Genomic DNA, 26,136 nt, shown 5'->3' with positions numbered 1-26,136 from the left:
ATCCTACTAAACATCAACAAAAGAAAATACCTTAATCAAGTCCACATGATTATATGAAAAAAAAACAAATAACCATTAAAAAAGAAAAAAAAATATTAAAAAATATGTGAGAAAAAATATATATTAAAAAAAAATAAAACACTAAACTAAACTAACATAGGCAATAATAACAGTTTACAAGTATAAGATAGTGTCAAAGAACTCCGGAACTCCATACCTGAACATGAATAAGCAGAAAGGTCCGGAGAAGGCCAAATTAATTCATATGAAAATGTCGAATAAACGGTCTCCAAGTTTCTTCAAATTTAATTGATGAGTCAAAAATAGTGCTTCTAATTTTTTCCAAACTCAGATAAGAAATAGTTTGAGAAAGCCACTGAAATGTAGTAGGAGGATTTACTTCTTTCCAATTTTGTAGTATAGACCTTCTGGCCATTAATGTTACAAAAGCAATCATTCGTCTGATTGAGGGGGAAAACTGATTGCCATCTTCATTTGGTATGCCAAAAATTGCAGTAATAAAATGAGGTTGTAAATCTATATTCCAAATTGAGGAAATAGTAGTAAATATATCCTTCCAATAATTATGTAAAGTGGGACATGACCAAAACATATGGGTCAATGAGGCCACTGCTAAATGACATCTGTCACATAGAGGGTTAATATGAGAATAGAATCGAGCAAGTTTATCTTTAGACATATGAGCTCTATGTACAATTTTAAATTGTATTAAAGCATGTTTAGCACATATAGAAGAAGAATTAACCATTTGCAAAATTTTTTCCCATTTATCTGTTGATATGTTGTATTGAAGTTCTTTTTCCCATTCTTGTTTAATTCTAACTGATATTTCTGGTTGTATCTTCATAATCATATTATAAATAAAAGCTACTAATCCCTTCTGACAAGGATTTAAGGTAAAGATCAAATCTGTAGTGTCCATCAAAGTTGAATTAGGAAAAGATGGTAAAACTTTATGTAAAAAATTTCTAATTTGTAAATATCTGAAAAAATTAGATTTAGGTAATTCAAATTTATTAGAAAGTTGATCAAATGACATCAAAGTATCTTCAAAAAAGAGATCACGAAAACATTTTATACCTTTCCTTTTCCATATGTTAAAAGCTTGATCTGTCCAGGAAGGTTTGAAAAAGAAATTAAATAAGATAGGGCTATCAAGAACAAAGTTTTTCAAAATAAAGAACTTACGAAATTGAAACCAAATTCGTAATGTATGTTTAATAACAGGATTAAATATTTGTTTATTAAATTTAACTAAATCCGCAGGAAGACAAGAACCAAGAACAGAGAATAGAGAATATCCCTTTACCTCATTACATTCCAAATTTACCCACTGTGGGCACAGTGGTGAATCCAAATCTAATTTCCAATACAATAAATTACGAATATTATTTGCCCAATAATAAAATCTAAAATTAGGTAAAGCTAAACCACCATCTTTTTTTGATTTTTGTAATTGCTTTCTACCTAACCTAGGGTTTTTATTTTGCCACACAAATGAAGAAATTTTTGAATCAATGCTATCAAAAAAAGACTTAGGAATAAAAACTGGTAGGGCTTGAAATAAATATAAAAATTTCGGTAAAATCATCATTTTGACAGCATTAATCCGACCAATTAATGATAAAAACAAGGGAGACCATCTTGTAGTAAGTTGATGAATTTGATGAAGCATAGGTAAAAAATTCATTCTAAATAAATCTTTATATTTCTTGGTAATTTTTATACCTAGATAAGTGAAGTTATCAGTAACAACTTTAAATGGTGTCCTATCAGTCAATAAAGTTTGTGCATTTAAAGGAAATAATTCACTCTTATCTAAATTTAGTTTATAACCAGAAAAAGTACCAAATTGAACCAACAAGGATAAAATAGCAGGAATAGACCTATCAGGGTCAGAAATATATAACAGCAAATCATCAGCATAAAGAGATAATTTATATAACTTCTCATTACGGGTAATACCAAAAATATTAGGAGATTCACGAATAGCAATAGCTAAAGGTTCTAATGCAATATTAAATAATAAAGGACTTAAGGGACAACCCTGTCTCGTACCACGAGATAATTGAAAAAAAGAAGATCTGTGGTTATTCGTAAAAACAGAAGCAACAGGTTTATGATATATTAATTTAATCCATGATATAAAATTAGGACTAAAATTAAAATTTCTCAATGTATTAAATAAATATATCCATTCAACTCTATCAAAAGCTTTTTCAGCATCTAATGAAATAACACATTCTGGGATTGTGGGTGGTGAAGTATGAATTATATTAATCAATTTTCTAACATTAAAAAAGGAATACCGATTCCTCATAAAACCAGTTTGATCTTCTGAAATAATCTGAGACAGTACTTTTTCTAATCTAATAGCTAAAATTTTTGTAAGAATCTTAGAATCTACATTTAATAATGATATAGGGCGATAAGATGTACATAAAGTAGGATCTTTATCTTTTTTAAGAATTAGAGAAATATTAGCTTCATAAAAAGATTGAGGTAATCTCTTCTTAGCAAACGCATCATTAAAAATTTCACATAACCAAGGAGAAAGCAAAGAAGAAAAAGTTTTAAAAAATTCTACTATATAACCATCAGGACCAGGAGCTTTCCCTGAGTTCATTGATGAAATAGCCTCTCCTATTTCCACTATAGAAATAGGAGCATCTAACAGACTATGATCTTCATCAGTCAGTTTAGGAATATTCAAATTGTTAAAAAAATTATCTATCATGGACTGGTCACCATCAAATTCTGAATGATATAAAGATTTATAAAAATCTTGAAAGGTATTATTAATTTCTTTATGATCAGTAGTTAAATTACCGTCTAATTTGCGAATTTTAATAATTTGTCGCTTAGTCGAGATAGCCTTTAATTGATTAGCTAACAGTTTACCAGTACGGTCACTATGAATATAAAATTGAGCCCTGGTCCTAATTAATTGATTTTCAATTGAAGAAGATAATAGTAAACTATGTTCCATTTGAAGCTCAACTCTCTTCTTATAAAGTTCTTTGGTAGGAGTCACGGAATAAATCTTATCAATTTCCTTAATTTTATCCACCAATAAAGCAATATCTAAATATCTTTGTTTTCTTTTACCAACAGAATATGAGATAATTTGACCACGAATAAAAGCCTTAAAAGAGTCCCAAAGTATTCCTCTGTCAATTTCTTCAGTACAGTTTGTAGAAAAGAACAAGTCAATTTGCTGTTTTATATAAGTAATAAATTCTGGGTCTTGAAGCAAAGTAGCGTTAAGTCTCCAAGATCTGGTGTTATTGGAATAGTCCGAAATCTTAATAGATAACTTCAAAGGTGCATGATCCGAAATAGTAATAGAATCATATTTACAATCAATAACATCCGTTAATAACCGATGATCAATAAGAAAATAGTCAATTCTAGAGTAGCTATGATATACATGTGAAAAAAAAGAAAATTCTTTATCTTTAGGGTTCAAAAACCGCCATATTTCTGTAATTCCCGAGTCAACCAAAAATGAATTAATAAGTAGGGCTGATCTATTCGGAAGAGTGCGAATAGGTTTAGATCTATCCATCGAAGGATTCAAACAACAATTAAAATCTCCACCCATTATCAACATATATTCATTTAGATTAGGAAGAGAGGTAAATAAACGTCTAAAAAATTCAGGGCAATCAAAGTTTGGAGCATAAATATTAACTAGAACAACTTTCCGATGGAAAAGTAAACCAGTTATCAACAAAAATCTACCCTGTGGGTCAGAGATAATTTCATGATGTGTAAACGATATTGAGGGATCTATAAAAATAGACACACCCCTAATTTTGGCGGTACAATTCGAATGAAATTGTTGACCCTTCCAGAACCTAAAAAAACGTTGATTATCCTCCCTCCTGATATGGGTCTCCTGTGCAAAGATAATATTAGCATTCAGTCTATGGAATACTTTAAATATTTTTTTGCGTTTAATCGGATGATTTAAACCATTAGTATTCCAGGAGATAAAGTTAACAGATCTATCCATCATACCAATATTAATTGTGTGTATCATAAAAGGTTAAAAAGACACATAACCCACAATTCAGGAAGGAGGAAAATTGATTCAGGAGCAGCCGGAGAACATGACACCTCAACAATATTAGTAATTTAAAGTCGGCCCATAAACTAAAAGCAAAAAAATAAAAAGCAAAAGCGTGAAAAAAGATCCCTACCCCCTCCCCCCACCCTTCGAAAGAAAGCCAAGCGGCAGGCGCATAATCTAATACTAATATTACCCCCATTTCAAGATGGCAGCTCTATATAAAAAAAGATTAGAAGAAAACTATATTTCACCCAAATTAAAATATAGAGTTGCAAAAAAAAAAAATATATATATCAATCAGAATAATAAAAAAAAACTAATATAATACAACAATCATTAATAAAAAAAAGGTATAAACGTCAAAATTTAAAAGTGTAGTATACCTTTAAAAAAAAATCCCATATTCAAATACAAGATGACGTTTCAAGAGCAAAGACTTATGGGAAGAAGAAACGCCATTTTGAAAAAACCATATTACTAAATACAAATGTGAGTTCAGCAATCTGTTAAAAGACAAAATAACATTTAAAAAGAAAGGGATATAGTACAGTGCAGCATATTTATAAAAAAAACTAAAAGTCCAAAACATTCGTCCCATATCTGAGTACAGGCAAACAGATAAATGCTTGTAAAAAAACAGAATCTTACGGGAAAAATAAACAACTTAAAAAAAAAGATAAATCATTAATGCAAAATATAAACGTATATAACCAAAACAGAAAGAAAAAAAAGAATATTATCAAAATTAAAAAAAAACATCTATAAACAATGAAGCTAGTAAAAAAAAACCGAACCCATAGATCAAAAAATAAAAAGTTATAACCCAACTTCATAGGTTAAAACTTAAAATAGAAAGATATCCTCTCTCCGAAAAATCTTCCACATAACACATAGTTCAAGTTGCAGTAGAAGATCGAAATTCTCCAACAAATTTCTTCGCTTCTTCCAGAGTGTTGAAAAATCGTTGACTGTAGTCGGGCAGCACGATTCTAAGCTTCGCTGGATACATTAAAGCTTGTTTAAGTCCGATCGAATGAATCTCTGCCATCACTGGTTTAAAAGCGATCCTGGCTCTCATTACTTCAAAAGAATAATCCTCGACTATTCGAAACTGAAAGTTTTTGTAGGAAATCATACCTTTTTTACGAGCTAATCGAATTAGAAGCTCTTTCTCACGAGGATAATGAAGGCGAACAATCACCGCTCGTGGTTTATCAGGCACAGACGAAAACCTCGCAACTCTGTGAGCGCGGTCGATAACAGGTTTAGTTTGCAAACCCTCATCACCGAAAATTTCCCATAGTAAATTAGAGAAAAATTCAGTTAAATCACCGGACTCAACTTTTTCGGGAAACCCGATAATACGCAAGTTCTGTCTGCGAGATCGATTTTCGAGATCAGAAATTTTAAACTTATACTGATCTACAGTCTTAAGAGTCGATTGTACCTTCTTATCCAACACTTCAATTGTACGTACTTTTTCAACAATTAATTTTTCAAGAGTCGCCAACTTATCTTCATGCCGCTGAATAACCGATGCCTGCGACTGAAACTTAGTATCAAGCGATTTAACAGCTCCTTCAAGTTCAGACATTTTCGTGGTAAACGTGTTTTCCAAACTTGCCATTTTACTTTCCAAACTTGCCATTTTACTTTGCAACTTGTTATCCAAACCTGCAAGTTTAGTGTCCAGAAGATTAGAAATTGTTTCAACAGATAAAGGCTCCTTAGACGATTTCTTACTTGTAGCCATTTTAAGTTCGGCAAAGTTAGATCAAATATAGTTTTAAAAGAAAAAAAAGTCAATCGAAAATATCAACTCATTTGATTAAATTCGAAAAGATTAGATTAAAGGGTGATTATAGTTAGAAAAGTGAAGAGCGCCTAAAAGGCAGATGTTTACGTCGCCATCTTGAAACTCCACCCCCCCAAGGGAAACTTGAGGGAGAACACTTCACTCAGGTTGGTGACAGTGTGGAACAAGCTGCCAGTAGTGGTGGTGGATATAAACGACCTTCTATAATATCCACAACTCCTCCAACCTCCCACCCTTTCACTTTATCCAAGTTATCTGTAAAAATCACTTACTGAGCTGTTTAGCTTGGATTACTTGTGGTAAATAGTTTTAAGTTACTTGTTCACTGGCTCCTCTCTATAACTACTCCAGTTTTGGTCATTGCATGTCTGAATTTTAAATATCCCTCAATTAGATCTGTCTTCAGCTGTCTGGATTCTAGTTTCCCTCTATCCCTTTGAGATGCTCCCTAAAAGCTAATTTCTCCTTGTCTGGCTTACTCCAGGTTTTATGTCTAATGCATCTGTGGAAATTTGGGACATTGTACGGTATTGTGTGATCTGGGTCTGCTATTGTCTCTTGGATGTTGTTGACTTTAAGTGTTCACTGTGGCTTTTCCTTTTACAAAAGGGGTGATGATCGTTGGAGCAGGGACCGGTCGGAGAGGAAGCACAGGTCCCGGAGCAGAGATCGTCGCAGGTCACGGAGTCGTGATAGGTCTCACAGACACAGAAGCAGGAGCCGGGAGAAGGAGAGGAGGTCAAAGGACAAAGGTACAGAGAGGGGTCTCCCTTGCTTGTGACTCACTAACAGATGGTCTCTTGCACATCCCAGTGTGATGCATTGCTAAGAATGGCTGCAAGAAAGATCCCGAGGCACTGCACGGGAGCTTTCCTGGTCCAGTGAGGACTTCATTCTTGAATACACAGTATTAGTGTTCATTTTAAGAACAGTACAGTACAGGCCTTGGGCCCCACAATGTGCTGACCTTTCAACCTACTCCAAGGTCAATCTAACCCTTGCCTCCCAGATACAGTAACCCTCCATTTTTTTCTTACCTGTTGATATAAATGTGTGTGTTCTTTCCCACATGCCAGCAGTATGATTGTGGCAACAGTGTCCTGGGTTCAATTCCCACCGCTGTCTGTAAGGGGTTTGTTCCTTCCCCCTGTGACCCTGTGGGCTTCCTTTGGATGCTCCAGTTTCCTCATTCCCAAGATGTATGGGCTAGGGTTACTGAGTTTTGGGTATGCTATGTTAGTGCCAGAAGCGTAGTGTTGTTTGTGGGCTGCCCCAGCACAGCCTTGGACTTTGGGTCCTTGATACAAACAAGATATTTTACTCTGTTTTGATATACATGTGGCAAATAAAAATGATCTAATCTGAATGAGTATGTATTGGAAATCAGTTTGTACATCATATGTTACAGTAAATGGAGGTGTAGAGTACAATGGCAGGGAAGCTATACTGAACTAGAGTAAACACAGATGATTTCATACCTAGAATATTGTGTCACTTCCACTCAGCCACAGGTTAGGAAGGAATGAGAGAGGGTGCAGAAAAGAGTTACTTGGGTTCCACTGGAATGAGGGATTCCAGCAACCAGAAAAGCTGGACTGATTCTCCTTGGAGCAGAGGATGGGAGAGGATGTGGTGGAATTGGACAGTTTACTGAGGTCAGAAACTGTACTGAGGAAGGGATGGAAGAGGTTAAAAAATGCAGATGGTGGGAGGAAGGAAAGGGGATTGTTTTGTCGTTGCTGAAATGCATCAATATTTGTGGGATGTCCCCAGCACTTCATTTGGGTTGGGTTGGTGGTTAACACAGTTAGTTTCGATGTACATGTGATAGATGAATCTGAATGAGTTCAATTTTATTCACCATTGAGCAACATGCAACAAAAAAAATTCAACAATTGGAAAGAATTGCAAAGTGGAGGTTAAAGTTCGTATATAGAATAAAATGCATAAATACCAGCGCGTGTTTCCAGTGTAAATAACATTGTAAAAAGTGGTTTAAAGCGCTTGCTGTGCAGTGATGGCTGGTAGTAGATGGTGGGGTGGACTAACTAGAATGATTAACTGCCTGGGGTTGTGACTGAAGAAATTGTTAAGATGTGTTGCATGTCTGGAGTTGTATGTTTGGTGGTTGTGTTGCAGAGAGGAGAGATTCTGATGAAGCGAGGAAAAGCAGCCGCAGATCGAGTCAGACAGACAGAGAGAGTGCAGCGTCCCGTGCAGACCCCATGGAGGTGGATACCACTAAAAGCGAGGTCAATGGGAGAGATGAAGACCTAAAATCTGAAGGTGACACTCAGTCCAATTAAAACTGATCTGATTTGACCTCAGATCAGGTCAAGGTAAGCGTGACTGTTGTGTCCCTCGGTTAGTTTGCTGTTTCTTTTCGTTTACTTTAGCAGTGCAGTGTAAGTATTCCGACTGAAGATGAAGAGACTAACCAGCAAAAACCCAGAAGGTATACTTTATAAAACGCCCAGCGACGACGGACAGACTAGTCTTGGCAGAATAAGAGGCAAAACATGCGTGTTGGAGACTCTAGGTACATACTTTACCTCTGTATATTGTAACGTACTGAAACCTGGGCCCCATTTCTGTTCCTTTGTGGATCCTGGTGAATGGGTTTGTGTTTTTAAACTAAGCATTTTAAAATCTGTCAAATTTGGGGAATTGGTTGGACTGTGTGGGATCGGTTACTGGGAAGTATAATAAGTTTAGAGTTCGTAAATTTTTGGCAGAGAATGAGTGTATTTTTGCTGTTTCTGTAACTGCATCTAAGGCATATTTGAAAGATTTTTTTTTAGTTTTAACCAGTCTGTTAATGTCACAGATGTTGCAGTAGACTTTTTGTTTTTTTTTTGTTTTTTAAAAAATCTGCCTTGCACTCTAATGGAGTCTTTCTGTAACTCGAGCCAGTAGCTTGGATTGATGGAAGTGTAGGGTTTATGACTAAGTGACCCTGAGAACCATATCTCTCACTGCGCTGGTCTTGTGAGCCGCCCCGAAAGCAAATTAAAAAGCAAGGAATCAGTGAATGAATTGCAGGTACACGTGCCAGGTACACACCTTTCTCTACCCACCTCCATGTTTGAATGTTTTTGCCTGTTGTCTTTTCAATGAAATCTTTTAAAGCTTGCTGTTTCATATTGTATTTGCTGAACAATGTATACACAGGATTTAAATATTCATTCCTGTCACCATGATGTTCTGTTGAAATTGTGGAATTGTTTCTGTGCAGATGTGTTACAGAATTCTCTTCAAATTGCAGGGGATGGAAGGGAGTTTTCAAGAATTAACTTTACTTTTCACATAATTTTTATTTTTAAAAAAGCATATGAAAAGTTGTTTCAGCCTTCTGTTTGCGACAGTACATTACAGGCCCTAGCACAGAGGTACGAATTCCGCGTTCTATGCTGCTCCCGTTTCCCTTGCCCCCACCCCCACCCCATCTAATGTTGAGTGAGCTGTTCATCTGCTGACACCCTACCACAATGATGAAATTGTTTATCCTCAATATTAAACTTATGAGACTGAATTAGTGTCTGTGGTTACAACTGTGGAAATGAAACGTCAATATTAATTCTTTGCTTGTGACCAGCTTCCTTCTGATGGGGAAGGATGTTGTAAGTCTTTAGCGGTCCTTTGAGGGAATTGGGAAAAGTAGAGTTATAATTCCTGAGCAGTGTGTACCTGACACACTACCAGACCAGTGTCCCAGCTCTGCTCATCTGTAGTCCTGTGGCATCGTCAAGTTTGCTTCCTGCTTAATCTGGGCCTCAACCCCACGGCCTATGAGATGCTGTTGTACCCAGTACCAATCTCCCTGTACTGGTGCCATTACTTAGTGAGCTTGTTCTCGTGGCTTTGCCCACTTTCCCATGGTCTACTCATTGACTGTCCCCAGTTGGGAACTGAGTCTGTACTATCTGCCATCTCTAGTATCTTGCATAGATTTACTTGTCCTGTCCTTTGGTTTCCTCAGTCATACATCTCCCCCTGAAGTGAGTCTTTGATTGGGAGCAGAGTTTGAATCCCTTGGGACTGGGCTGCTTTCAGATGTCACTCCTGGGGAAGAGCACGAGGTTTCAGTCAGTAATTCGGCGGGTAATTGATGTCTCTGGCATTCCCACTGACTGCCTGGCATGGTTTGTTGGTGACGGTGACTGTATCCCAGTGCTAAATCACATTTCTTCTCAAACCCTTCACATCAACATTTAAAAACATCACAACTTGCTATTTAGGGTCTTGTATTAATGGGGTGTATTCTGCGGTTATAGAGTGCCCTTGAGCACTTTGAAATGAATATTTGTGAAGGTTAGGCTTTGTTATATACCGAATGCAGTGTCTATGCAGTTGGATGCCACAGATGTAATGTGGCATTAACGGGGTGTACTGTTTGTAATGTTGACTGTAAGGGATTTATATTGTATGGGTCACTGGGAAACTTTCATGGGGAGCAGCTGGCTCAGAGTTACACTGGGGCACCATCTCTGAAAGCGTGGGCTCTAGCAGTACTACAGCACTGGCAATATTGGCTCAGTTTGGGGAGGGGTCTGATTGCCTGGTGAGAGAACTGCTCACCAGGTTAAAGCTGTTTGCTTGCCTGTCCCATCTATGGAAGTAGTGATGGTACAGGCTTTGTCACCCATAACTGCACCTGTGAAACTGGGCACTTAAACAGCCAGACCATCAACCTGTTCCAACTCCTCAATTCACCCTGGCTGCTGGCTGTCTGAAGGACAACCCGAAGTTGTTGGCTGTTGGGTTTGAGCACAGTAGCGGTGGTCAAGTTTAGGAGGTGCTCAGGGAGCTAGCTATCTGCTGTTATAAAGGTGCACTTCCATTAACTTGTCACACAAGCAAATCACTGGGAATTTCCAGTATTCTGAGTTACGCACCCAATAACTCAAATTCCTTGTTTTGGTAGCACATTCTTCTCTACAGTTATACAATGGGGGAACTTGGCACAGAAGAATGGTAAATGTGGTTATTGTGGCCTGGGGGCAGTTTGATTAGATTGGTGTGTGTGTAAAGGATGGATGATGAGATTGTGGGGAAGTAGAAAAGATGAACTGCTTAAAATGGAGCAGTAGACGTGATTTTGAGTTGTGTACGGAGCCTGGGGTGGGGGGGTTATGGAGGATGGGAGTGTTATAATTTGAGAGGCTGGAGATTGGGAAGAATGTTGTTGATGCTGGCTCGGTGGGTTGAATGGCTGTCTGCCATTCTACGCTGGTCTTAATTTGCAAGCTGCCTTCATATTGCCGTGCAGTGTGTGGCAGGTGTAACCTGGGTAAATGATGAGATGCACTAACCAGTTTGCTATCATCCACGGCCACACATCAAGGGCAGCTTTCCAGTAAAGAATTAATATTGACATGTGGGGAAAATCAAATGTGTACAGAAAATGTGAAGTTACTGCCCTTGGCAAATTGATGTATGTTAAATCAGTGACAACTCTGCTGTCTGTATTACAGATGGGAGATTACAGTAAATGACATGTATACAGTAGAGGTGGGCTATTTACAATCTGAGAAAGGGTTTCCTTTTCTAGGTTAGAGCTGTAGCCAGTCGTTAGCAGAAATGCCAGAAGACGAGCTCTGTAGGGCAGTAGGAAGTCTCCAAGAGGTACTTGCTTGCCTTTTGCCTTTTTTTTAAAAAAAAGACCTGGTTGTATCTGAAGTGTGGCTGTCCGTTTCCTCATTTCTAATTGTGTGCTCTTGAATCTTTCATTTCATAGGAGTGGCCATTTAGAAGACGTCAAGGAATCCAGTGAAGATTTGACTGCCTGTTCTGAAGGCTCTGCCCCATTAAAACAAGGTGAAAGAAAGCTGTGTAGTGGTGTAGAGGGGGAGAGAAGTTGTCATTTTTAAGCAAAAAAAAAGTCCAGAAATGAATTTGTATGGTTAGTTTCCCTGAGGAGTTCCCATTTCTTGTGCTTGCAACACTTTACCAATAGTGAGCTCGAGTGCTGTTTTTTAAACCACAAATGTGTCAGGCTAAAGTGAGCAGCCCAGACTGTGACTTGCATTTGTACCCAAGGTTTTCCTTGACGATTAAGTTTGTAGTGACTGCTCTGTAAATACCAGGCAGGTTGAGTTGTATAGAGCTGTTTTGATCAAGGCTGATCTATCTTGTGGCCACCGTTTTTATTTTGGTTTTCATAGTGCTAGCCTGCAGCCTGTTCCTTCCTTTCCCATCCAACTACAAGGACGTGTTGAATTTTTCCCTGCCCTGCTGTTCCTGTACTTTGAATATGGTTGCTGTAATTTGCAAATTTTAGTGTCAACTATGAATAAAATTTTTTCAGTAAACATTCCTGGAGCTGGTATTTAATTGTTGGGTTTGTCAGCAAGTAGTTGGGTTATACATGGAAAAAGGTCCTTAAACCAGTTGGCCCATACTCACCAAGATTCTCATTTCAGCTAGTCCCATTTCTTGAACATCTATCGGTCCAACTATCTTATTGTACCTATCTTCCTGTCCTCAGATAAACCCCTTCCTAATTTTGAACTGATTCCTCCTTTTTGATCCCTTACCATGACAGGGAAAAGGGTAAAAATTTATTTGTCAAATGTGCATTGAAATATACTGTGAAATGTCTTTTGCATCAGTGACTAACACTGTGAAAATGTGCTGGGCTACTTGCAGGCTTCTGGCACCAACATGGCATGCCCACAACTCACTAACTCTTAATTGTACATCTTTGGAATGTGGGAGGAAATTGGAGCACCTAGAGGAAACCCATGCAGTCACAGGAGAACATAGAAACTACTTACAGTGATGTGAATTGAATGCTAATAAATGGCAATCACACCTGGCCCCTCTCCAGTGCAGCTACAACTTTCCTATAGTGTGTGGGGTGACTGGAACTCCACGTGCAGTGTAACCAGTGTTTTGTTAATTTGCAACATGTTGTATTCTGTTCCCCACTATACAGCCATACATTTCATTTTTAGGAACTAGAGTTGAATGTGTAGGTCTCCCTGTTCTTTGTGCCCTGGCATTCATGCTGTATATTCCACACAGTTCCCATGGTGATAACCACTCCTGGCTCACTGAGCTATTAGAGAGCAGTGAACGCAGGCACACCCACCCACATTACTGCTGCTGGCTTATGCAGCTGATTGATTAAGGCAAGTTTCAGATCAGTTTAGCAAACAAATCATTTTATTTAAACTACTGGCTACCTTAATGGATTATACTGTAGCTGCCGTTCGCAGTAGTAGTTACAAAATAATTCAAAATTACTTCAAAATAAATGCTTAATGTATAAATACATCAAATACAAAAATAGAAAAAATGCTATTAGAGATTTTATTCCACCCTCCCCCCCCGCCAATCATGCCCATCTTGTTTCTGCGTGCTCCAGCTGCAGCACTCTCTTGAGCTGACCTGTACAGCCATTGCATTGACTTGGCTCTGCCTCATTTTACATCTGGGTGTCGTTACACCAATCCGGCATCTTTGGCCATGCTGTAAAATATTCCTTTCTGTGCAATGAGGTTGCTGGGCGAATCAAACTCTGCGATCTCCCCTTTGTCCAGCACCAACACCCTGTCCAAGAGGGAAGAAGACTAGTTAACACAAAGATTGAGCAGCCATTCAGAGCAAAACTTCCTATTGAGGGCAATACACAAAAAGCTGCCAGTTCGGTCAGCATCTATGGAGGGAAATAAACAGTTGATGTTTCAGGCTGAGACCCTTCATTGGGACCGAGGGATTGAAAGCTGCTTGTGACAGGGTTTCCACTGAATGGACCTCTGCTGTAGAAGCTCCTCTACATTGGCAGCAGTTAGCTTTCTCTGAAATGCCCCCTTCTCCTTATATTTGAAAGTGACTTTAAAACAAGGTGCTAGCCCCCAAGAGGGGCAGAAGGAGCTCTGTACCTGTTGTAATCCATGATTGTGTTGAGGCGATGTGCAATTGTGAGGACAGTGCAGTTCTCAAACTGAGTCCTGATGGTGGACTGAATCAGGTCGTCAGTCTCCAGGTCAACAGCAGCAGTGGCTTCGTCGAGAATCAAAATCCGTGTCTTCCTCAGGAGAGCTCTGGCAAGGCACACCAACTGTCTTTGGCCCACACTGCAAAAAGAGAAAGGATTAAGGTGAACAATACACTGGCTTCCATCCTGAAAGCACATACCACCAGGCTCAAGGACAGCTTCTATCCCAGACTACTGAATGGACTCCTCACTATCTATATTGTTATAAACTTGCAGTTTATTGTTTGCTTGCACATTCTGTCTGTAACTGGAACACTATTCAGCTCTGTTTTCCCTCATACCACCACAATGCACTGTTATAATGAAATGATCTGTGATATGGATGTAAAGCAAAGATTTTCCACGAGACAAAAATAAACTAATTTACCCACAAGCAGTTTACAAAACTAACTCATAGATTTGAATTTGCCAATGGTAGCTTACACAGCGTACATTCACATACAACTTACTTTGAAAACACTAACCCAATGAGTTGTTATAAAACTCACTGGCTACAGATGACTTGGGACACCATGTCTCCCTCATTTCAGCTCATGTATGTTCTGTGACCTATGTTCTACAGAGAGGGAAACATTTGCTTGGAATGGGTGACTCTACCCACCCCCCCCACCCAATCTGCTTACATTTCTAATTAATCCTACAATAGGAAATTGGACGAGGATATTGTCTGATTTTAGTCTTCCCTTCTCAGTCTTACAAAAACCTGCCATTTTCAGGTGTCAGCTGGGGAAATCACTGTCAATGCATTACCATCCCTGACAGAGACCAGCAGTGTGCACTGCAGCCTGGTCCAGTCTCTCAAACCTTCCTATTCTATTCAGTTCCCCCCTACAATTAACATTAATGCTGGTAGCTTGTCCAATTACACACTGTAGAAGGTGACTTTGTGAATCATGCACTGGATAACCAAATCTTTCGCAACTCCATTTCTCACTATGGGGGGGAGGAGGGAGAGAACATTAAGCAGTTCACAAACTATTTGCCCTTCTAGAGGATACTGGGAGGTATAGAGCATCCTGTCTGTCGGCATCACTGCCTTTTATGGGAAATGTACTTCCCACTATTCAGGACATGGGTCTGTAAAAAAGAGCCCAGAAGATCACTGGGGACCCGAGTCATCCCAACCACAAGCTTCCAGCTTCTCCCACCAGCCCATTAGACTGATTAATTCACGTTGATACAATTGTATTTCTATGTTATATTTCTGTCCTGTTGAACATACTATTTATTACAAATTACAATAAATAGCACATTTAGATGGTGACATAATGTAAAGATTTTCACTCCTCGTGTATATGAAGGATGTAGGTTATAAAGCCAATTCAATCCAGAAACTGCTTTTGGCCCATCCTAATTGTGATGTCTGCATCCAAGCTAGTCCTGTGTGCCAGCGTTTGGTTAGTATCTGACAAAATTCATGTATCTGGCCAACTGACTTCTAAAGGTTAGTGTACCTGCCTCAGTCACTTTCTCTGCTGCTGCTTCCTTTGTGTAAAGAAAAAAAAAGTTGCCCTTCAATTCAGTCCTAATGAAAGTATTGAGTTCATTTAAACTATCCACACCTCATAATATTATTCATCTCAAAAACTCTTGCACTCCGAGAAATAAAATCCTAACTGGTCCAAACTCTCCTTTTGACATAAGAACATAGCCACTCATCATAATGGCTGACCTCTCCACGACCAGACCCAGCACCAGGGTTGGATGTTTCATGACTTAATAACCATCAGATCATGTGTTGCAGGATTTTCTGGGATAATGCTCACAACTGGCCTGATTTTCTGTAATTTAAATTCTTGTGACAGAGTAAGCACCTTGAACTGCTGACATTTCTCACCCTGAGCCACTTTCAGCTGCAAGCACGCACTCCCCCCAACCCCCCCCCCCCCCGCCAGTTCTAGACAGTCTTGCTGACCTTGAAAGACCAGCCAAGCATGACCTTGCTACTCAGGCTGGGCTCTACAATGCTTCCTTCACTCTGATGAAAGCCTTTAGGAACAGGCTGTGTGTACATACGTATGTACATACAAGAGAGAGCAGGCACATGGCACTGAGAACTGGGCTGGACTGATGCACCTCACCTGCCCCACAGCACTCCTTGATTCCTGCTGGCAGGGTTACCTGAGGTTCTCTCCTCCTTCGGAACACTCATGTCCCAGTCCAGCCGGCTGGTTGTGGACATACTGCTTCAGGTGAGACAGCTCCAATACCCTCCACACTTCCTCGTCCGAGTACTGATCAAATGGATCGAGGTTCATCCTCAGGGTGCCAGAGAACAGCACGGGGTCCTTGTACAAAGTATTGGACAGCCTGTTAGTTATCCAGCAGAGAGCCCCCAAGCAAAGGGAGGTGCATTCCCACAGTGCAAGCTGGATTTAGACTTATTTAGAGTGTACATGGAAACATACAGTGAAAAGTGTTGTTTGCATTAGCAACCAGCATGCCCAAGGATTTGCAGTGGGCACATATTCCAGCAGCATAGCACGCCCACAATGTTCAGCAGCAATGCCAGCAAAACAAAATGAAACCCACCTGCCCACTCAGACAATCCTCCAACCCCATGTTCTGCAGGCAGGGGGAGGGGCTCAAAGGACCCCAGGGGGCTGCCCAGGAAACTAATTGGCCATCCTTGCTGTGTAGATTGATGGCGGTGGGGAATAAGTGGTGTTAATGATGGTGTGGTGCTTACCTGGGGAATGATGGTAAGCCTTGATCTAAGGTCATGCAGCCCAATGTCGGCGATCTTTATCCCGTCGATGCAGATCTCCCCTTCTGCCGCTTCGATGATTCGGAAGAGGCAAAGAGTCATTGAGGACTTGCCGGCACCTGTCCGCCCAACAATGCCAACCTACAGAGCACACCCAGGTGTCAGTTAGATCCAGGACAGGCATGACAAGCACACCAGTCTCACAGCAGAGCTCAACCACTGGGCATACTTGAGAAAGGTGACGTGACCCTGCCTGATTAACATGATCCAGTCTGCCCTGGTCCCAGAGCCACAGGAATCTGTGCTCAACACCCAGAGTATTGTGTTCAGTTTTGGTCATCTCATTAAAGGAAGGCGGTGGAAGCCTTGGAGAGGGTACAGAGGAGATTTACCATGAGGATAGGTTGAGCAACTTTGGAGTGAAGGAAATTGAAAAGTGACTTGTTCAAGGTGTACAAGATGATATGAGGGAAAGATTAAGTGGACAGCCAGAGACTTTGTCCCACGGTGGAAAAGCTAATGTGATAGGGCATAATTTCAAGGTCAGAGACGCACACACAATAGGCAAATGATTATGTGGGAGGGAAGGTTTAGATTGATTTTGGAGTAGGCACAACATGGTGGGTTGAAAGGCCTGTTCTCAGATCATTTGTCCCATCATTCATGCTGTTACTACTTAGCACTGATTTCCTGTTTCCCCTTCAAGTATTTATCCAATTCCACTCTGAAAGCTCTTGTCACATTTGGATCCCAATGTCCTTTGAAACCAGAAGTTCCAGACCTTCATCAGAGCACTAGCCAACATCCTGGACTCAAATCTTATTAAATAGCAGGACAACGCTGAAAGCAGTTATCTCACAGTAGGCATGTATGAGGAGGAACAGTTTGAGGGATAACCTGATCAAAAGCATCTTCAATTAGGTACAGACATTCCCAATGGTGGGAACATGCCAGGACCTGGGCTAAGGTAACAACTATTGATAAATCTGGTCAGGAATTTGGGAGGAAGATGAAGCCAGAGGCTGTGGAAATGTAGGGCTCTGACAGTGGGGTGAAGAGCAGACAAAAGGGAACCAGGAGAAACAGGCAAAAGGGTGGGGACAGACTGAAAACCCACACCATTTAGTGCACGGAACTCTGCCAGACTGGGGTATCGCCACAAACCTTTTCTCCGCCACTGATGCTCAGGTTCAGTCTCTTCAGCACCAGGTCCAGGCCCTCTCTGTATCGGACACTGTATCCCTTGAATTCCACCTTCCCCATCTCTGGCCATGATTTGGCCGGGCGATTGGCCTCAATCTCCCAGGGTGCCTGCAATGAAGCAACAGTAAAGGCTCAGGGTAACAGCAGCCTCTCCTGGTGACTCCTCATCAATGCACAGCCACCCACCAACACCACCTCCCCACTGGACATCCTACAAGAACCACAACATCACAATTTGGAGTGAGGGCCAAGGGACCTGCTCCAAACAGTTATGGAGGCACCAGTGCACAAGATCAGAGAAAGCTGCTGAGGCTTGTAAACTGAGTCAGCTTTATCATGGTTATCAGCCTCCTCACCATTGAGGACACTTTAAAAAGGCAATACCTCAAAAAGGCAGCATTTGTCATTAACGATCCTCACCACCCTGTTCTCATCAGTTCCATCAGAGAGGAGATGCAGGAACCTGATGACAACATTTTAGGAAGAGCTTCTTTCCCTCTGCCATCAGACTGCTGAATGGTCCATGAAATCAACCTTAATATTTTGGTCTCTTTCTGCACTATTTATTTTTAAATATATATTCTTACTGCAATTTTTATGCATTGCTCTGTAGAATCCTAGAGGAGTCCACAAGAGAAACAGACCCTTCAGCCCATCTACTCCATACCAAAACCATTTAAACTGCTTATGTCAACCTGCACCAAGACCATATCCCTACCATCCACGTATCTGTCCAAACTTCTCTTAAACTTTGAAAGCAACCTTGCATGCACCACTTGTGCTGGCAGCTCATTCCACGCTCTCATGAGTAGGTTCCTGTAAGTAGGGGACTAAAACTGCACATACAATACTCCAAATTAGGCCTCACCAATGTCTTATACAACTTCAACATAACATCCCAACTTCTGTACTCAATACATTGATTTATGAAGGCCAAAGTGCAAAAGATTTCTTTACAACTCTATCTACCTGTGATGTAAAGTTCAATGAATTACTGACCTGTATTCCCAGATCCCTTTGTTCTGCCACACACCTCAGTGATCTACCATGGTTGGTCCTACCAAAGTGTACAACATCGCATTAGTCTGCATTAAGTTCCATCTGCCATTTTTTCAGTTGATGCTGATCTCTCTGCAAGCCATGAGATCACTGTCCACTACACCCTGCGATCTTGTTGTCATGTGCAAATTTGCTGATCAATTTGACCACATTATCATCCAGATCATTGATACATAACAAATAACAAAGGACCAGCACCAATCCCTGCAGCACAACTAGACACAGGCCTCCAGTTAGATAGCCAACTATCTACTGACACTCTGGCTTCTCCCACAAAGCCAATGCTTAATCCAATTTACTACCTCATCTTGAATACCAAGCAACTGAACATTTTTGACCAACCTCCCATACAGGGCCTTGTCAAATGCCTTACTAAAGTCCATGTAGACAACATCCACTGCTTTGCCTTCAACCACTTTCCTGGTAACTTCCTTGAAAAAATTTGTAAGACTAGTTAGACATGACATGAACTAGTTAGATGTTAGTTTGACATGCACAAAGATATATTGACTATCCTTAAGCAGTCTATGTATATATATCCAGTCCCGTAGAATGCCTTCGAATAACTCCCACAGCTGATGTCAGACTCACTAACCTATAATTTCCTAGTTTATATTTAAACAGTGGAACAATATTGGCTATTCCCCCAGTCCTCTGGTACCTCTCATGTTGCTAAGGATGATTTAAATATTTCTGCTAGGGCTCTGGCAATTTCTGCATTTTTTCCTGTAGGGTTCATGGGAACACCTTGTCAGACCCTAGGGAATTATCCATCCAGATTTGCCTCAGGATAGCTAACACCTCCTCTAATCTGTACAAGATCCATGAAGTTAATGTTGTATTGCCTCACTTCTATAGATGTCCATCTCCTGAGTAAATACAGATGCACAAAAATATTTCAGATCCCCCCCACCTGTATTGGCTCCACACATAGATTACCATCCCGTTCTTCCAGAGGACAAATTTTGTCCCTTGCAATCCTTTTGCTCTTCGCTTATCCATAGAATCTCTTGGGATTCTCCTTCACCTTGTCTATTAGAGCAACGTAATGCCTGTCCCAATCCACACTTGGCAGATCTGATAACATCAAAATTGGCCTTACTCCAATTTAGAATCTCAACCCTTGGGCCAGGTCTACCTTTTTGCATACTTACTTTGAAAGTCATGGCATTGTGATCACTAGATGCAAAGTGTTCCCCTACACAAACTTCTGTCACCTGCTCTGCCTCATTCCTAATAGCAGATCCAGTATCTCGCTCTCTCTCATTGGGACTTCTACATATTGATGAAGGAAACTTTCCTGAGTACATTTGATAAACACTGCCCCATCTAGTCCTTTTACAGTATGAGATTCCCAGTCAATATGTGGAAAATCACCTATTATAACAACCTCATGTTTCTTGCAACAGTCTGATCTCTCCACAAATTAAGTCCCCAGGACTGTTGTGCTCTGTAGTGGAGCCCCATTAACATGGTCATACCTTTCTTATTTCTCAATTCCACCCATAATGCCTCTTTACAGGAGTTCTCCAGTCTGACGTTTTCCCTTACTATCAACGCCACTCTTCCTCAGGGGTCACCAATGGTCACAGAAGCCCAACTGGCCTGGCTATATTACTGCACTGACTACGAGAGATTAGTACTGGGTACCAGACAGGAAGTGACACTCCAAGGCCTCTGCACCATCTGCAGGGCATTTGGGGAGATCTGCCAGGAAGTAGATGGGCAGAACAATTCTCCACCTGTGTGGGTAGGAGCCAGAACCAGGGTTTCTGCATTCATACTGATCTTACAGTAGGTTAAAGGATTGGCACAACACGGTGGGCTGATTCTGGTGTCACTTTACCTCTGTGGCAGTTTCCGAATACTCCTTCACCCTCTCCACTGCCACGATGTTGGATTCCAAATCTGAGGTCATTCTCACCATCCAGTTCAAGGACATGGTCACCTGTGATCAGACAAAATTCCTGCAAGTGTGATCTGGAATATCTCAAGGTCCTCATACTCCCACCAACCACAACCCTGCAGAGATCACCCATTGCTGAGGGGAGGGGCTACCGTCATGTTTGTGTATCAAATTAGTTTTGACAGAGTTCTTGTTTCACAGTCACATTGGTGATCTCTAGGTCTCCAACCTCCAGGTGGCCTGCCCTGGGTCAGAAAGGGGTTGCTCTGTTTTCGTTGCTTGTGTTGTTCGTCTGAACACTGTGACACCCGTGGGCTGTGCCAGCTCAGAATGGGTTTTATTAGTTGTTAACACAAACAACAAATTTTGCTGTACATCTCGATGTATACGTGGTAAATGAACCCGAATCTGTATTTGCACGATGACTAGTTTTGACAGAAAGACAATGGCTTGCAGCCCCTGGGATATCCCACAGTGGGAGCAGGGTTGGAGGCACGTTGTGAGTGAGGTCTTACCTGCAGAGCATAGGATACAGAGAGACCCACAATGCCAGCACTGAGGGAGGTTCGGCCAATCACAGCAAACAGTGCAGCGAAGAGGACAACACAATTCCCAATGAACTCGATCCGGACCCCCAGCCACCTGAAGTAAGGTTAGAAATAGAGTGACGAGTGGGTATTTCCCCAACAGCCTCTGTCACCACCCTCCCAATCTCAGAAAAGGTCAGGTGGTTCAATGCAGAAACCAGGCTATAGAAAGGTGGGTAAAGGCAAGGTGACGGTGCGAGAAGACGATCCAGCAGAAGTAGAGCTGTGGAGTGATCTGTCTGCCCTCCTCTGTGTCTGGCCATCTGTCTGTGTGTGTCTTGGTGCTGGTGGCTCCCGTGTTTGTCAGGGGAAGAGGTCCTGTGCAGAGAGTATAGGGTGTTGGAGAAGAGGCTAAAGAACAGGACCTCCAAGCAATCACTGGATTGCTGCCAGTACTACGTGCTAGTCAGGGTAGGAGTAGGATGATAGTACAGATTTCTCTCACCAGAGGGTGGCGAATCTATAGAATTCATTACCACAGATGGCTGTGGAGGCCAAGTCATTGACTATATTTAAAGCAGAGGTTCACAGGTTCTTGATTAGTCAGGCATCAGAGATTACAGAGAGAAGGCAGGAGAATGGGTCTGAGGGGTAAAATAAATCAGCCATGGTGGAATAGTGGAGGTTTGATGGGCCCAATGGCTTCATTCTGCTCCTATTTCTTATGGTCTTGTTTTCTTAAGTGACTCAAAAAAAGGGCAATGTCGAGGGGAGGTGTAACTCAGTGGAGGCTGGATACTGACAGATCCATGGGAAGGTTGGGCAAAAGAAGGGGAGAGGAACAGGACGTAATGCAGAAGATTCAGCAGAAAGTTGAGAAGCAGGACGATCTGTGTGTGATTGATATAGATTTATAAAATACACGCACAAATATTATTTATTTATTTATCTATCTAGCCAACTATCTGTCTACGTATCTATTTATCTATCTCGGTGTCAGTGACTCACCTGTTAGACACAATGCCCGGGTAGTAACTCTTTTGGTTGGCATCCACTTTAATGTTGTTAAGGAGAATAAAGCTCTTCTCTCGGCCGTAAGCTCGGATCACGCTGGAGCCAGTGATTGTCTCCGAGAAGTGGGAGTAGATGGGTGAGCGGCTGACGGACTCCAGGCGTTTCAGCTGCCGCGAAGTAGCCACGTAGAAACGCTGCCGGGGCAGAGGAGTAGTGGTTGGAGACGGGGCCATATACATCACCTCAATCTTTGGCCAGTCAGGACAGGTCACTTAGGCCAGGGGTGGGGTAGCAAGGGACATGTTAGCAGATGGTGGCACCCTCAGAGACACTAACCACACAGTCTGGGCTGCAACACAGTGGGGCAGATGCAGTAACCAGTGTTCCCTCCCCATAGGGAAAAGACCCTGGGAACAACGGGGTCAGTACACACACACACACACACACATGTGGAGGGCACCTGCCCCCTCCTACTTGCTACCATCAGGAAGAGGAAAACGAATCTCCTTCCTCAGCAGCTCCTCCCTGCACTAACCCTGTGACCCTTCCTATCCAAATACACAGAGTGACCAAGCCTTTGGCTACTCCGCCAATCCACTCCAGTCTGGCTGAGGATTTCTGTCTGATATCCATTCTTTACATTGAGACTCTGCCCTCTAGTTCTGGACACCCATCTTTCCCATTTACATGTAAATATCCTGCACATTCCAATGAGATCACTTTTTCTTCTAAACTCTAGAGATCTTAGTGCCCAAATTGTTGAACTCTATCTTGGTACAACTCCTTCCTCTCAGGAATTGTTGTGCGAGACTTGGCCACACTCCCCCAATGCCACAGCTGACTTTGGATTCTATCCCTTTGCAAGCCGTGGATCCTGTGGTTTGATTCACTAAGTAAATATTGGTTGTAAATTTCAGGATTGTGTGCTCAAATTAACTAGTCATCTTCAAAACACCTGAACTTACTTCATTATCAATGGTAGCAAGGCCAGACCAGTGCAGGGAGATACAGGAGAGGTCCCTCTATAACTCCTGATGAAAAGTCTTGGCCTGAAATGTCAAATGTTTATTCCTTTCCATAAATGCTACCTGACCTGCTAAGTTCCTCCAGCATTTTGTGTGTGTTACCCTCTATAACTTGAGCAGGACATCTTGCCTCTTGCAATAAAGGCCCACATATTATTCCCTTGCAAAGACTGGAGGCCCGGAGTTGGCTGTCCTGGGGTTGGGGGCCTGTCTGTGTGAGAGAATGGGAAAAGGGGCTTGTTTCATCTGTGTTCTTTTGGTATTGTTGCTTGTGTTCTGCTGAACATTATGGGCATGTTATATTGACATTGGTATATGTGCCAATACTTGCAGGCTGCCCCCAGCACATCCTTGGTTGTGCTGGTTGTTGCATTTCACTGTGATAAGTGAATCTGAATCTGAATCTAATCATTTCCCAGACCTGCATGTAAACCTTCAATGATTCGTATACAACTGTTCTAATTTCTTGAACACAATTGTTGATACACTGGAGCTCTTGGACACATGCACTCACACAGTCAGCAAGACAGGAAACACTACAACACAATTAGTAATTTTTGCCATCCAGTATGGAGTTGAAGGATCAGTAGGGGATCAGCTCTTGCTTACACACTGACAGCTCAGAGTTGGCTTTAATACCAAATGCCCTCAGGCACTGCATTCCAGACTATTAACTGTCAGGAGTTATTTGTCTGTTCAATCTGCCAACATTGTCTGGTGTGATTCCACCGGTCTGCTGGCACCCAGTGAAACAGGCTGAGTTCTGTGCAGGTGCACCAGGCTCCGCCTCAGCCTTCCCCATCACTGTCCACAGCGCCGTTCAAACTAGGACAACTTGCACCTTCAGTGTGTCTGAGACAGATGTGGTGTCAGAACAAGTGATCAAAACAACAGTCAGAGGGTTCTGAAGGAGGGGTGAGGAGGAGGTAGGATGGAGGAGAAGGTTTCATGCATGTAACTCCAGAGCTTTGGGCCCAGGCCACTGAGGAAAAGGCTGACGGCCATGGAGCATTTGAATCTGGAGACCTGAGGCCAAAACCAGAGATCAGAGAGTCGATTTACCAGGAGTGAGTGTGGAGGCTGTAGAAATGCTGAACCAGGAACCCACATCGCTCAGACAATAAGGACTGATGGTGAACCTGCAGGCAGACTCAAGGATTTGCAGCCATTTGCAGCCCTGGGAACTCAGTCAATGGGGGAAGGAGTCAGTGAGTGGTCATCAAGATTCAGCAAGGAGGCGATACAGGGTAGTGAGGCAATCTTGAGTCAGGTGAGATGGAGATTGATGGGGTGATAATATGGGAATTATAAAACAGTGAGTCGTACATAACTAGTGGGCTAACTACTGGAGAGGATTCTTAGAGACAGGCCTTCCGAGTATTTGGAGAAGCAGAGTCTGACTAAGAACAGTCAGCATGGCTTAGAGAGGGGCAGGTCATCCCTCACAAGCCTGATTGTATGTTTTGAGGATGTGACAGAATACATTGATAAATGTAGAGCAGCAGATGTGGTGTATCTGGATTTTAGTTTGGCATTCGACAGGATTCCCCATGGTAGGCTCATTCAGAAAATGTGTTTTTTGTAAACAATTTAGATGAAAAAGCAGAAAAATGGGCTAGTTAATTTGCAGATGTCATGAAGGTTGGTGGTGTGGTGGACAGGACATTAACAGGGTGCAGAGCTGGGCTGAGAAGTGGCAGAAAGAATTCGATCTAGAAAAGTGTGAAGTGATTCACTTTGGGAGGTTGAACCTGAAGGCACAGTACAGGGTTAATGGCAGGGTTCCTAACCACGTGGATCTCCAGGTCCGTAGCTCCCTCGAAGTTGACCCATATGCTGATCGGATGGTTAAGAAGGCCATTTTGATCATCATTAGTCAGGGGATTGAGTTCAAGGGTAAAAAGGTTATGTTACAGCTCCATAAAACCCTGGTTCCACTACACTTGGAGAGTTGTGTTCAGTCCTGGTTGTCTCATTATAGGAAGGATGTGGAAGCCTTGGAGAAGGTTCAGAAAAGATTTACCAGCATGATTACAGAGCATGTCTTATTGAGGATGGGTTGATCGAGCTAGGAAGGGAAGGGTTATGTGGGAGGGAAATGTTACAGTGATCTTAGGCTAGATTGAAAGATCAAAACATGTGGACCAAAGGGCCTCCGCTGTATTGTTCTATAGACACATCTCTCTCTCTCTCTCTGTCTCCCTCTCCCCACTCACACACACACACTCACTCACTCACGCACACAATGAACCATGCACAGGTTCCGGCTAAATGATCAACTGTAGTGTGACAGTGAGTGGGGTCTGTATCATGTGACAGTGAGTGTGGATTCTCTGTGTCGTGTGACAGTGAGTGGGGATTCTCTGTGTCGTGTGACGGTGAGTGGGGGGGGTCTCTGTGTCGTGTGACGGTGAGTGGGGGGGGTCTCTGTGTCGTGTGACAATGAGTGGGGGGGGTCTCTGTGTCGTGTGTGAGTGGGGATTCTCTGTGTTGTGTGACAGTGAGTGGGGGGTCTGTGTCACGTGACAGTGAGTGGGGGGGTCTGTCTGTAGTGTGACAGTGAGTGGGGTCTGTATCATGTGACAGTGAGTGTGGATTCTCTGTGTCGTGTGACAGTGAGTGGGGGGGTCTCTGTGTCGTGTGACAGTGAGTGGGGGGGTCTCTGTGTCGTGTGACAGTGAGTGGGGATTCTCTGTGTTGTGTGACAGTGAGTGGGGGGGTCTGTGTCATGTGACAGTGAGTGGGGGGGGTCTGTCGTGTGACAGTGAGTGGGGATTCTCT

General features: G+C 41.9%; 2 protein-coding genes across 12 annotated transcripts in view; one reads left to right on the top strand and one right to left on the bottom strand.

Annotated features, from left to right (window-relative positions):
- The window catches only part of luc7l3 (LUC7-like 3 pre-mRNA splicing factor), a 34,387-nt gene extending 22,164 nt beyond the window's left edge, over positions 1 to 12,223 (top strand). The window contains exons 9-12 of one of the 5 annotated variants that reach the window (XR_009507551.1): positions 6,522 to 6,664; positions 8,052 to 8,251; positions 11,464 to 11,537; positions 11,650 to 12,223. Coding sequence is in view for 3 of the 5 variants with exons in the window: in XM_059948161.1 (XP_059804144.1) it covers positions 6,522 to 6,664; positions 8,052 to 8,218 (310 nt within the window). In the remaining 2 variants the exon portion in view is untranslated. Of the gene's footprint in view, positions 1 to 6,521; positions 6,665 to 8,051 lie in introns of all 5 variants that reach the window. The other 4 variants (XR_009507550.1, XM_059948161.1, XM_059948160.1 and 1 more) reach the window with 4 other exon arrangements.
- Positions 10,966 to 26,136, bottom strand: part of abcc3 (ATP-binding cassette, sub-family C (CFTR/MRP), member 3) — a 257,211-nt gene continuing 242,040 nt past the window's right edge. For 5 of the 7 annotated variants that reach the window (XM_059948147.1, XM_059948149.1, XM_059948148.1 and 2 more), the window contains 8 exons: positions 22,325 to 22,524; positions 21,305 to 21,431; positions 20,730 to 20,831; positions 17,786 to 17,932; positions 16,604 to 16,762; positions 16,036 to 16,202; positions 13,799 to 13,993; positions 10,966 to 13,466 (listed from right to left, as the gene is read on the bottom strand). In XM_059948147.1, coding sequence (XP_059804130.1) covers positions 13,358 to 13,466; positions 13,799 to 13,993; positions 16,036 to 16,202; positions 16,604 to 16,762; positions 17,786 to 17,932; positions 20,730 to 20,831; positions 21,305 to 21,431; positions 22,325 to 22,524 — 1,206 coding nt within the window. In that variant the 3' untranslated portion in view covers positions 10,966 to 13,357. Of the gene's footprint in view, positions 13,467 to 13,798; positions 13,994 to 16,035; positions 16,203 to 16,603; positions 16,763 to 17,785; positions 17,933 to 20,729; positions 20,832 to 21,304; positions 21,432 to 22,324; positions 22,525 to 26,136 lie in introns of those variants that run through there. The other 2 variants (XR_009507549.1, XR_009507548.1) reach the window with 2 other exon arrangements.

This window comes from Hypanus sabinus, chromosome 23 (genome assembly GCF_030144855.1).
Source record: "Hypanus sabinus isolate sHypSab1 chromosome 23, sHypSab1.hap1, whole genome shotgun sequence".
NCBI lineage: Eukaryota > Metazoa > Chordata > Chondrichthyes > Myliobatiformes > Dasyatidae > Hypanus > Hypanus sabinus.
Note: the sequence above shows the minus strand (reverse complement) of the source record. Positions and strands in the feature narration are given on the sequence as shown.